We start from the raw sequence: 11721 nt of genomic DNA on the forward strand, positions 1-11721 counted from the left end.
ACGACGGTAGGCGCAGACCCCTGGTTCTCACCCAGCTGGGCTCGCTGCAACCCGCGCTTCCGACTAGGTTTTCGGAACCCTCAAGCCCTACACTCCAGAACCCACCCGGACCTCTCTCTTGTACAGTCCCCAGAACCCGACCCCTGCCTTGCTTCCTCTGACCTGGCGCAAAGTCCGCGCTGCGCCCCGGGCCCGCCAGCGAACCACTGGATTGCTGAGCGCGCCCTGCCGCCGCCTCCGCGCAGCGCGGGACTGCAGCGCTGGCTCCCACCCGGCCCCACTCCTTCTCTCCCCCGGCGTGCGCAGCGTTTGCAGGTGGCTCAGGGCGACGGGGGCGGGGGTGGTGGTGGCCGCGTCGCTGCGCCATGCGCGGGTGTCATTGCGGGGAGCGCGCACAGCGGGTATGCAGGGACCTCCCGGGAAGTGGGCTCTGTGTCCCCGTGAGAGAGTTTCCGCTGGAGTGTCCGAGCTGCGGTGCAGGCTGGTACGCGAGGAAAGAGGGAGGGCACTTGGGGACACACGGGAACGTCTGGGTGTCTATACCGGGTAGAGTGTTTCAGCGCGTCTTAAGTGAGTGAGGCCATGGGTACCGAGTCTGACCAGGAGGACCGCTCCTCCATTCTGCCTCAGTTTCCTTAGCATGAAGAGGGAGGATGGAAGAGGCTAGTGAGCTAGACAGTTTGAGTGTGGGTCTGGGGCAGGTCAGCTCCCTTTGGGTGTATTTCTTGCCAAAAAGAGATAGGGTGTGGGGCAAGCAAAGGCTTCTCCATTTCCCAGAGAAGGCTGATCACCCAGGATCGTGGCTGTCAGGAGGGGAATCCAGGCAGGGCAAGTGGAGCAGAGAGCAAGTGCTGGAGGGGGTACTATTCCTCTGGCTCCACTTTTTCCAGGGATAGTCACTTTGTGAGAGTGAGTGAACGTCCTGGACTATTGTCTGGGTTAGGAAGTTGCAATTGACCAGAGGGGATCCCGTAGTTGCTGCCGTTCTGTCCTCTTTGGGACCCCCCCCCCCAAAAAAAAACAAAAAAACAAAGGATCATGTTTTGGCAGGGAAACCTCAGATTTGGACATACTAGACTGGACAGAGACATTCAGGGTAAAAGAAGGTGACAGAGACAGGCAGAAACGGAGAGAGAGGCGGAGAAAAGCCAGGTTGATAAAAGACCATCTTCTCCCCTGCATGCATTGGATCTGCTTTTAAGTGCCCTCCCCCCACCACCACCCCCGTAGTCCCAATGCCCGGTTCCCAACCTTCCTGCTAGCCCTGTCCTCTAGTTCTGTGCCTCGAGCATCCTGGACAGCTTGTTATCTTCACGTACCTACCCCTCACCCAGTCAGACCTGGGCGGTCCAGCTTAGGGAAGTGAAGGACAGAGGACAGAGGTGCCCAAATGCGGCAGCGCTCACAGAGCTTCAAAAATAACCCAGTAGGGCTGGGCTACCATTCTGAGTCATCCATTGGGGACACAGCTCTGTCGGCACCTGCTGCTGTTTTCTCGGGAAAACTTAAGAAGCCAAAAAGGGGGAGAAGCACCAGCCGGCAGTAGCTCTAAAAATAGGCTGCATCTCAGGATGTTCCCCAGGGAGATGCTGAGCCTCCCCACTGCAGATGGAGCCTCTGGGAGGCAGGTGGTGGGTGCCTGTGGGTGTGCATGCAGGTGTGTGTGTGTGTGTGTGTGTGTGTGTGTGTGTGTGTGTGCACTCTTGGGTGTATGTGTGCATGGGTATGTGTTCTGCTGTGGTCCTTTCATTGGGATTCCAATGGGAGGTGTTTATGTATGAGGATATATATGTATATGTGTATATATATATATACACAAACACACACACACACTTGCATGCACACCCACATGTGTGTGTGTGTGTGTGTATGTGTGTGCACTCTTGGGTGTATGTGTGCATGGGTATGTGTTCTGCTGTGGTCCTTTCATTGGGATTCCAATGGGAGGTGTTTATGTATGAAGATATATATATATATATATATATATATATATATATATATATATATATATATATATACACACAAACACACACACACACACACTTGCATGCACACCCGTGTGTGTGTGTGTGTGTGTGTGTGTGTGTGTGTGTGTGTGTATGTGTGTCCTATGTAATTAGCAGGGTTGGTGGGCAGGGAGAGTTTGGACCTTCTTGACCTGGTGAGTTCAGGTCACTGCATATTTCATGCATACCTGTATGTACATAGGAGGATCTACATGGACCTGTCAGCACATGTTTGGGGAAGGCAGGAAGAGGCAGTCCATGCATATACTACGCGTTTCTACTGGTGCATGTGTGCATGTGTGAGCATGCATGACTGACCCTCAGTTTCTCATCTATTGGCATGAGCATCATGCTGATTTCTACCCCATTAAGTTGTGGTTGTAAGGAGAAAACATGTTACCTATGGAAAGCCAGGTTGATCTGAGTTTTTCTTCCAAGTGCCAAGTTTGCATTAAGTTCCTCAGGGTACAGGAAGAGGCTAAATTCCTGATAGAGTCAGGTAGAGTAAAGTGGCTTCAGACCCCCAAGGGCCTCCCTGTGTGTTTGCTGGGGGTTGTGTGGATTTACTATCTGGAACCACCTCTGGGGTGTGGCTGGGTTATGTTCCCTGCCCTACAGTGCTTCTCTGGGCTCCTACCAGTGCCAGGGAAAGGAATGGGGGCGGGGATTTGGAGGCTGATTCCCACCCAAGGAAATGGAAAGTGAATCAAGAAGTGGCAGAGACAGGATTAGAACTCAGGGCTTCTGCCCATCCCCACCCCCAGAGCGACCCTCAGCTCACAGCTTGGTTGGCCCGAGTCCGTGACCCTTCCCTACCTACCTATAGGCCCTTCAAACTGGCACAAGCTGTATCCCATTGCCCAGGGAGATCGCCAGTCACCCATCAACATTGTATCCAGCCAGGCTGTATATTCACCCAGCCTGCAGCCATTGGAGCTTTTCTATGAGGCCTGCATGTCCCTCAGCATCACCAACAATGGTCACTCTGTCCAGGTGGACTTCAATGACAGCGATGACAGAACTGGTAAGTGGCCTCGTCCCCTTCATGCCCTCACCATGGGTGGGGCAATCTTAGAAGGGGCAGCCTGCTGTGGTAGGGAATCGGAACTCTACCTCTTACCTGCTGTGGTGAAGCCCAGAGCTCAGTCCCAGTCTCTCATTGCATAAAATGGAGCGATAGTATTCTCTAGGGTCATAGAGGGGACAGTGAAAAAAACCCCAATGTAATGATTGTAGTCCTACATAAAACAGATGCTCAAGACATGTTAACTCCCTTCCTCCCCTTCCTCTCAGAGCTCCAAATCATGTTTGTTTTCACTCCCAGCCTCTCACTGACCTGCTTGTGGCATAGGGCCAAGCCCTCTTCCTTGCCATCAGGCCAGGCCCCCAAAAGGAAGAGGAGGGAATTGAGGTGTTCTGTTTACCAGGCTACATGCTAGAACTCAGGCAGCCTCAGATGGGCGGTGGTGGTGCATGGCTTTAATCTCAGCCCTTGGGAGACAGAGGCAGGCAGATTTCTGAGTTTGAGACCAGCTTGGTCCATTACAGAGCGAGTTTCAGGACAGCCAGGGCTACACAGAGAAACCCTATCTCAAATGAAAACAAAAAAAGAAAGAATGAATGAATTCAGGTCGCTTCTCATTATTTAGTCTTACCAAGAACCCATTGCCATAGCTGAGGCTCAGTGGTAAGAGCACTTACCCAGCATGCACAAGGCCTTGGCTCAACACATCTGGGGCTGAGGATACAGCTCAGTTGGTACAGTGCTTGCCTAGAATGCACAAGGCCCTGAGTTTGAACCCCTGCATCTCAGTGGTACGCACTTGTCATACTAGAACTCTGGAGCAGGCTACAGGAGGATAGAAGGTCAAGGTTATCCTTGGCTACATACTGAGTTCAAGGCCAGCCTTGGCTAGTGACCAAGTCTAAAACATCCTCCTCCCATCAGATGGGTTATCGAATGCTTAGTAAGCCTTCAGAAGGGAGAAAGCCTAGGAGACCTCCAGGAGCAGAAGGCAAAGAACCCCTTCATATCAGCCCTAGAAACAGCCTCACACAGAGCCCCTGGCACAGGACAAGGGATCTAGATGACCGTTTATGGAGGAGCAGTTTGTAGTCTAGATCATTCCTGCTCCAGCTTCATAGGTCTGTCCAACTCATCCATGACCCTCAAGGTCCTCACCATCATGGAAATTGTGCCAGTGCCTTCCTAGGCCTCTTTGCCTTAGGACTAGAGTCCAATATTTCAAGATAAGTTCCCTGGCAGAGGCCTTAAGAATATTCTGTAGTGGAGAAATTTTGTTCTCATCCCAGGGTCTCTGAGGGAGAGAGTAGGGTAAGAAGAGAACCTGTTGGGTTTTTTGTTTTGTTTTGTTTTGTTTTACTTCTCCTTACCCCCTACTCAATGAAAGCACTCAAGAGACTTAATCTGTCAAGGAGAAAAATCAAGAGAAAAGAAAGCCCCACCTTTCATAGAAAGAGAGATATTAGTTGCTTAGCTCTAAGTTCCTTGGGAGGATAGTGAAAAAAGAAATAGACTCAACTATAGTATTTCCTGCAGAAGTAAGCCTAGCAGAGCCTTAGAAAAGAGAGACAATATATTACCTTGTTTTGAACTCTAAGAAAAGTTTTTTATCCAGAGCCTTAGAAAGGCAACATGGGACCCTAGATGACCCTGGATGCCAGTTGATGGAGGAGCAGTTCTCATGGCTGTCCCTTTGAACAGCCTTCAAAGGTTCAGCTCAAACATGCCTCTTTGCCTTAGGACCAGAGTCCAGGTTTCAAAGATAAATTCCTAGGTAGAGACCTTAGGCAACAGTCTTTAGTGAGTATTTGTAGAACTGGTCTGAACACTCACATGAGAGACCTGGCTGGGGCTCCACTTCCCTGTTAGGCCCGAGAAGCTGGGGAGCCAGTGAAAGGAGGAAGACAGATGGGACTCTGCCACCACCCACTGTAGGTTACCCTAGAGGTCAAATGGGCTGATACCCACAGAGCAACAAAATACACAGGGAGTTCAGAGTGAACAGGGTATCTGCAGCTAGATGGAGTGAGAAGGAGATGCCCCTCTGGCACCATCCTGCAGGGTTCTAGGAGAGGAACACCTCAGAGGGACCCAGAAGTCTCCAGACCACAGACAGCCTAGGATTCTGTGGAGAGCCCCACCCAGCCTGATTCTTTTGGTCAACCTGTACTATGGCCCTAGATGGCCTGTTTCTGAAGCAAGGCCGGGCAGCAGAGATGGGCCTCTGGATTTTGTGCCTGATCACCCATCACGAAGGGGCCTGGTAGAACTCTGAGCTCAGAGCTGTCACTTGATCTAGGGGCTCACATTCAGGCCTAGCTAGGGCTTCTCCGCCAGCAGATCTCTTTTCAGCTGGAAATTCTATCAGTCTCAAGAGGCCTTCTGGGTAGCCCTGGATCACCAGCTATCAAGGTGAGAAAGTCACAAAATCAGCATGGCTGGGGCCCTCCAAAGAGGCCATTTGTACAGGGGATGGCCATGGGAGGCCCCAAGACTGTCTCAGGAGCTGGCCTCCTGTTCCAAGGCAATACCATCATCTGGCAAGGGTCCAGGTTGTGGGGAAGCAATGCGACCTGGTTTGTGGTCAGGAGTTTGGGACACAGAAGCTGTAGGCTTGCACTGTAGCTCAGCGCCTCATTTTGTAATCTTGCCCCATTTTCCTCCTTTATAAAATAGGACCCGCCAGGCACAGTGACATTCTCCTTGAATGCCGGTACTCAGAGGCAGAGGCAAGCTGATTTCTGTGAGTTTAAGGCCAGTCTAATCTACATAGTGAGTTATAGACCAGCCAGAACTACACAGTGAGACCTTGTCTCAAAACAAACAAACAAACAAATAAATAATAAAAGTAAGATAAAATTCATCCAAAAATAAATTCTGTCCCTCCTGAGCTACTAAAATAGCAGACAAAATAACTGCTCCAACTCAGCCTTGGGTCTGGGCCCCAGACATGGGAGGCCTATTGTTAGTGGGAACAAAGAATCTGAGAGGCAGGAGCCCAGGCTACAGGAAATCTGGCAGGAGCTGGGAGGAGGGACCAGTGCAAAGCCCCCTTCTGTCAGAACAGCTACCCAGTATGTTGTTATGCCTTCTGCCTTGACCCAGACTGGGGGGCAGACTATAGGGATTGGTGGGACAGACCAATGTCCTATCCAGCAGGTTTTCCACAGGAAAACTATAGCCCCTAACCAGGCTTAGAAGTTTAGGCCTGTAACCTTAGCTACTCTGGAGGCTGAGGCAGGACAATAAGTTCAAATTGAGCCTAGAAACTTAGCAAGACATCAAAATAAAAAAAGTCCAAAAAGGATCAGAGATATAGCTTAGTGGTAGAGTGTTTGCCTAGCATATTTGAGGCCCTAGGTTCAATCTCCAACATGGTCAAAATAGATAAAGTATGGAGCCCTTGGTTGGAGATGTATGTAGCTCATCTATAAAGTGCTTGTCTAACATGCATAAAGCCCTGAGTTTGATCCTCAACATCACACACACACACACACACACACACACACACACACACACACACACAATCCCTATGTGGACTGCCTGGGTCCTGGCACTACCATTCACCAAGTTGAGTGCTCTCCCATATGGACTGCCACATCCCACTTCTACCCACAGTGGTGACTGGGGGACCCCTGGAAGGGCCCTATCGTCTCAAGCAGCTCCACTTCCACTGGGGCAAGAAGCATGATGTCGGCTCAGAGCACACGGTGGATGGCAAGTCCTTCCCCAGTGAGGTGAGGTCTTTTTTGCTGCATCTCTCTGCTACCTGAGGAAGGAGGGTGGTGTATGAGACAGTGTGGGGCTCAAGAATGTCTGGGGCAAGGGCTCTGGAGAGCATGTGTAAGTGCACCTATGGCTCTTGGGAGAGACCCCCTTCCCATCTGCATGCTGTCCACACTCCTGAACACATCTTGGAGTTTTAGGAAGGTCCCAGAATGGGATGGATGCTACCTTTGTTCTCTGGGGCTCCCTAGGATCCTGAGATTAGGAGGCTTGCAGCCCCACCTTTTTCAGAGGGAGCAAGGGGAGACTGATTTCATGCCTCTGCTGCTTCTGGAGGTGCTCAGCCCTGGCCTGGCCTGGCTTGTTTTTGCCTCTCCAGCTACACCTGGTTCACTGGAATGCCAAGAAGTACAGCACTTTCGGGGAGGCAGCTGCAGCCCCTGATGGCCTGGCTGTGGTTGGTGTCTTCCTGGAGGTAGGTGGTGGATGCCTGGGGCTCATGTGCCCTTAGTTTTAGAATGAAGGCATTGGAGGCTCATATTGTTTTCTCCCTGACAGACAGGAGATGAGCACCCCAGCATGAACCGCCTGACAGATGCACTCTACATGGTTCGGTTTAAGGTGAGACCAGGGGTTGCTGTTCCTTTCTAGAGTGGCCAGCTGGGGAGAGAGATTGGCCCATGGAGTGGCCCATTCACTTTTCATTCCGGCAGCACCTCTGGCTGAGACCCAGGATGAGGGTCTTCTTTACCACCCATGGGTGCCTAGCACACAACCTGGTAGGGTATGTATATAGTACTGATCACATGGGTGGTGGTCTGCTACATAGCCCCAGCGAGGGCACCCAAAGGCATGGGTATGAAAACGATGACTAGGGAGCCCCCAAAGCCACAGCTTTTACATGTAAGCAAACAAGAGGGCCTGGCCCTGGCTGGGAGGTGGCATTTGAGGTCACAGATATTTGCCCACAAATTTGCATCATCATGTCAAGGACAGGCCCAAATCCTGCTACCAGCAACAAGCAAGGAAGCTGCTGGGCGGATCTTGGTGGGAGCTCTGTGTTAATTCCTGGGTTCCCTTCCTGCCCAGGATACCAAGGCCCAGTTCAACTACTTCAACCCCAAGTGCCTCCTGCCCACCAGCCGGCACTACTGGACCTACCCTGGCTCTCTGACCACACCCCCGCTCAGCGAGAGCGTTACTTGGATTGTGCTCCGGGAGCCCATCAGAATCTCTGAGAGGCAGGTGAGTTCTCCCAGGGTTCCAGGAGTAAGAGCAATCAGATTTCAGCCATGGCCGGGTAACTGCCAACCAGCAGGATGTGGTCTGGGCCCTCCCATTTGACTCCCATCTTTGACTACCAAACCAGAGAATCTTTGATTGATGACATAAGCTTGGTCGCTAGTCCTGAGGACCCAACCATGGTGAGAAGGAAAGAGGCTGATCCTGGGATCACTCTGAGTGTGTTGCAGTCAGGAAGTTGCAGTTGCCCAAATGCCTCAGCTAGACAGGACTGGAACTAGCTTTCTAGTTCCAGGTTCTGGGGCCCATTGGAAAGAGACAACTGAGAGCAGGGAGAGTGAAGCCACACAGGAGAAGCAGAAGGGCAGAGCTCCCTGAGCAGCATCTGGGATTATAGAGGAAAACAGCACCCATCCCTGCCCTGACCATCCTTTTTGTCTTGAGATGGAGAAATTTCGGAGCTTGCTTTTCACCTCAGAGGATGATGAGAGGATCCACATGGTGAACAACTTCCGGCCACCGCAGCCGCTGAAGGGCCGAGTGGTCAAAGCATCCTTCCAGGCCTGAGCTTCCCACCTGCCCAGCCAGCCACTGGGGCACCATCTTCCCAAGGGCTTCCATGTCAGCGGACACCAAACCATCTGAGGCTCGCTCCCTGAGGGTGCTCTGGACCCTCCTTCAGCTGGCTCGCTCCTTAGCCACATTGGAGGGTTCTTGATGAGACTCTTGAGTTGGGGGTACCCTTCTGCTGCTCTGGGGGCTAAAAGAACAGGAACTGAGCAGGGGCCCAAGCCTGGGTCACCTCTGCTCCCCCAAACCCAAAGACCCCTGGGAACTTCCTCTTGTCTTCCCTGCTGGCTGTGTTGGCAGCCCCACCTGGAGCTCACACTGTGATGGCCAAGACACAGCTCCCTGGGGTAGGCAGCTGTCTCTGCCATAAAGACTCAAGCAATAATTAGAGGTGGGCAGAGCTGCCCACTCTGCATTACCTCTTTTGCAGGCCTCTGCCATACATGCACCTCACTGCCAGGCCATTGAAACAGCACCCAGATGCTGGAGGTGATGTGGCCTCCTCCAGCCACCTGCTGCCACGGGAAGGCCCTGGCTATAGCTTATATACTATATCCCTTTGTCCTTACCCAGCCACCAAAGCCACCTACATAACAACCCATTCATGTACAGACAAATAAATTCATTTATTCATGGAACAAAGTCCACCTGAGTATCTATGTTCTGTCCAGTGCTGCTCTGGGCTGTGGGAAGCCAATGGTAGTGAATCAAGGAGGGACTGGCCCTCAGCAGTAGCTGTGGAAGCAGAAGGAAGGAGAGGCTCTTTCTCTTCGGGTGAAGAAATGTAATTCTAGCCAATGTTCCGAGGCAGAAAGGAGGAACAGCATGGTTGAGGTAGAGGACAGAGCAGGTGTGAAGTTCCCTGGTGAGAGCCTAATGTGACTGTAGGGCTGATCCATAGGGCAAGGGCTTGCGGGGAGGGAGGGCCTGGACTACCGAGGAGTCAGCAGCAGCAACAGGTGTACAAATGGAACAGAGTCCCATAGCGTGAGGGGAGGAAGGGGTGGCCAGTAGCAAGGAGACAGAGAACAGCAGAGGACAGGCAAGAAAGAAGAGATCAGAGGGCCTGGAGGATGGCTCAGTGGTTTAGAGCACTGGCTGCTCTTCCAGAGGACCCGGGGTTCAATTCCTAGTGCCCACATGACAGCTCATAGCTGTCTGTAATTCCACTTCCAGGGGATCTGATACCTTCACACCAATGAACATAAAATAAAGTTTAAAAGATATTTTTTAAAAAAAGAAGAAGAGGAGATCAGAGAATGCCCCCAGAGAATGCCCCCAGAGGGTGCCCCCAGAGGGTGCCCCCAGAGAGTGCCCCCAGAGAATGCCCCCAGAGGGTGCCCCCAGAGAGTGCCCCCAGAGAGTGCCCCCAGAGAATGCCCCCAGAGAGTGCCCCCAGAGAATGCCCCCAGAGAATGCCCCCAGAGAATGCCCCCAGAGGGTGCCCCCAGAGAGTGCCCCCAGAGAATGCCCCCAGAGAATGCCCCCAGAGGGTGCCCCCAGAGAGTGCCCCCAGAGAGTGCCCCCAGAGGGTGCCCCCAGAGGGTGCCCCCAGAGAGTGCCCCCAGAGGGTGCCCCCAGAGAGTGCCCCCAGAGGGTGCCCCCAGAGGGTGGGACAGAATCCTGAGAGGAATCGGTTGTGTTAGATGCCCATATTTGCCAGGCCTGGAAGGAAAATTTAAGGTGGCACAAAATCTAGGCCTAAACTTTTGTATTTTCCAAAACCTGAAAATGAGTGTCCCCTTAAATTTACACCAGAAGTACTTCCTTCTCTTCCAGTCCCAGACCAGGGAGTTCCCGTGACTGCTCACATTGGGGTTTAGAGTCTCCGTGAGCATTGTGACCCCCTGAGGCAGCTGGACAGGTAGCAAACAGTGGAAGGACTAAGGAATACGGGGCTGGGGCCACGGGATAGTGCATAGGTAGGAAGGGACAGCAGGGTGGCGGGGGGCACCTTGGGGAGAAAGATACTGGCTGAGAGCAGGGCTGGCAGGGGCTGATGGCAGAGCACCTGTTCACGATATCCCTAGCTCTCGTCATTTTCATTATACTAGACAGGCACTTCTGGTCACAGGGTACCTCTGGGCCTGGGGCCTCTAACTTTGAGTTCTGGAAGGCGAGAAGGGAGCTGGCCAGGCTTGGTGGGGTAGGTGAGGAGTCCCAGCAATTTTGGAGGCTGAAGCAGAACAATGAGTTCAAGATCTGCCTGGACTGCAGACTCAGAGGCAGTCTGGCAACCCAGGAGACTGTCTCAGAAAGGGAAAGGAGGAGAGAGGGTCCCAGGTACCATCCCTCTCTGAGGAGCTATAGGCAGTTGTTGGCTGGTGAGAGAGGGAGTCACTTTCCTTTGGGGATGTGGTTACTGGCAGGTTGCTTATGATCCAGTGACAGCTCTACATCCAGTCTCACGAGGTCAGCATTAATGGGACTTGGTGGGCTATTAATAACAATGACATGAAGTTGGGAGTGAGATGGACTGGTGGGTCCCAGGGGGAACTGGAGGGAGGTCGTAGGCGGTGGATAAGATCAAAATACAATGTATACATGTATGAAATTTCCAGAAAATAATGAAAAATAGAAGTAAAAACAGGGCTGGAGGTGTAGCTTAGATACAGCACTTACCTAGCATACAGGAGGCCCTAGGGCCAATCCACAGTACTATAAAAAGAGAGAGAGAATGAGAGAGAGGAAGGAGAGAGAGAGGGAGGGAGGAACAGAAAGAAAAAGAAGAGTGGAGCTTCCTCTGTCGCACCTCCTCTTCCCAAGCTCAGGGCACATCCGCCTCCACCGGGGGTGGGGGTCGGAGGGCAGGAAAGGGGGGTGCCCCTCAGTAGTGGCTGCTTGCCACAGGGCCAGGCGCAGCTGTGCCCTCGACTTCAGGCTGGCCTCTTTCTCCGGGTTTCAGGAGCAAGGGGTGTGTATGTGGGTGCCTGGAGGCACCTTTCCCCAGTTAGGGGCAGGTGACTTTGGCAAAGGGAAGTAAAGCTAACAACATGAACTGTAAGAAAGGCCCTGGCGCAGAGGTCCAGGCCCCTCCCTACTGTCTGAGAATTACCTTACCCTCATTCTATGGATGAGGTTATGAAGACAGTGGCAGAGCAAGGGTTGGAATGGATCTGTCTGATCACTCTTTTGCTATACACCAGGGCATCT

The 11721-nt window shown here is 52.4% G+C and overlaps 1 protein-coding gene across 3 annotated transcripts; it reads left to right on the plus strand.

Moving 5' to 3' along the window:
- Positions 1 to 223: 223 nt before the first annotated feature.
- Positions 224 to 9210, plus strand: Ca7 (carbonic anhydrase 7). Of its 3 annotated transcripts, none has more exons than XM_036187395.1 (7): positions 224 to 315; positions 2833 to 3030; positions 6649 to 6767; positions 7136 to 7231; positions 7315 to 7377; positions 7846 to 8001; positions 8443 to 9210. In XM_036187395.1, exons 2-7 carry the CDS (start codon positions 2961 to 2963, stop codon positions 8563 to 8565), a joined length of 627 nt encoding a protein of 208 aa, XP_036043288.1. In that variant the 5' UTR covers positions 224 to 315; positions 2833 to 2960; the 3' UTR covers positions 8566 to 9210. The 3 variants fall into 3 exon arrangements, with proteins under 3 accessions (XP_036043288.1, XP_036043286.1, XP_036043287.1); XM_036187393.1 differs by lacking the exon at positions 224 to 315 and adding an exon at positions 352 to 484; XM_036187394.1 differs by lacking the exon at positions 224 to 315 and having other exon boundaries at positions 2894 to 3030; positions 8477 to 8578.
- Positions 9211 to 11721: the final 2511 nt, after the last annotated feature.

Source organism: Onychomys torridus, chromosome 5, assembly GCF_903995425.1.
Source record: "Onychomys torridus chromosome 5, mOncTor1.1, whole genome shotgun sequence".
Classification (NCBI taxonomy): Eukaryota; Metazoa; Chordata; class Mammalia; order Rodentia; family Cricetidae; genus Onychomys; species Onychomys torridus.

Excerpts from the sequence above, each read along its gene's own strand:
- Ca7 (XM_036187395.1), top strand. The coding sequence starts at position 2,961 with ATGTCCCTCAGCATCACCAACAATGGTCACTCTGTCCAGGTGGACTTC. Across the intron at positions 3,031-6,648 it reads TGACAGCGATGACAGAACTG|TGGTGACTGGGGGACCCCTG; the intron begins GTAAGTGGCCTC and ends TTCTACCCACAG. Across the intron at positions 7,232-7,314 it reads TGGTTGGTGTCTTCCTGGAG|ACAGGAGATGAGCACCCCAG; the intron begins GTAGGTGGTGGA and ends TCTCCCTGACAG.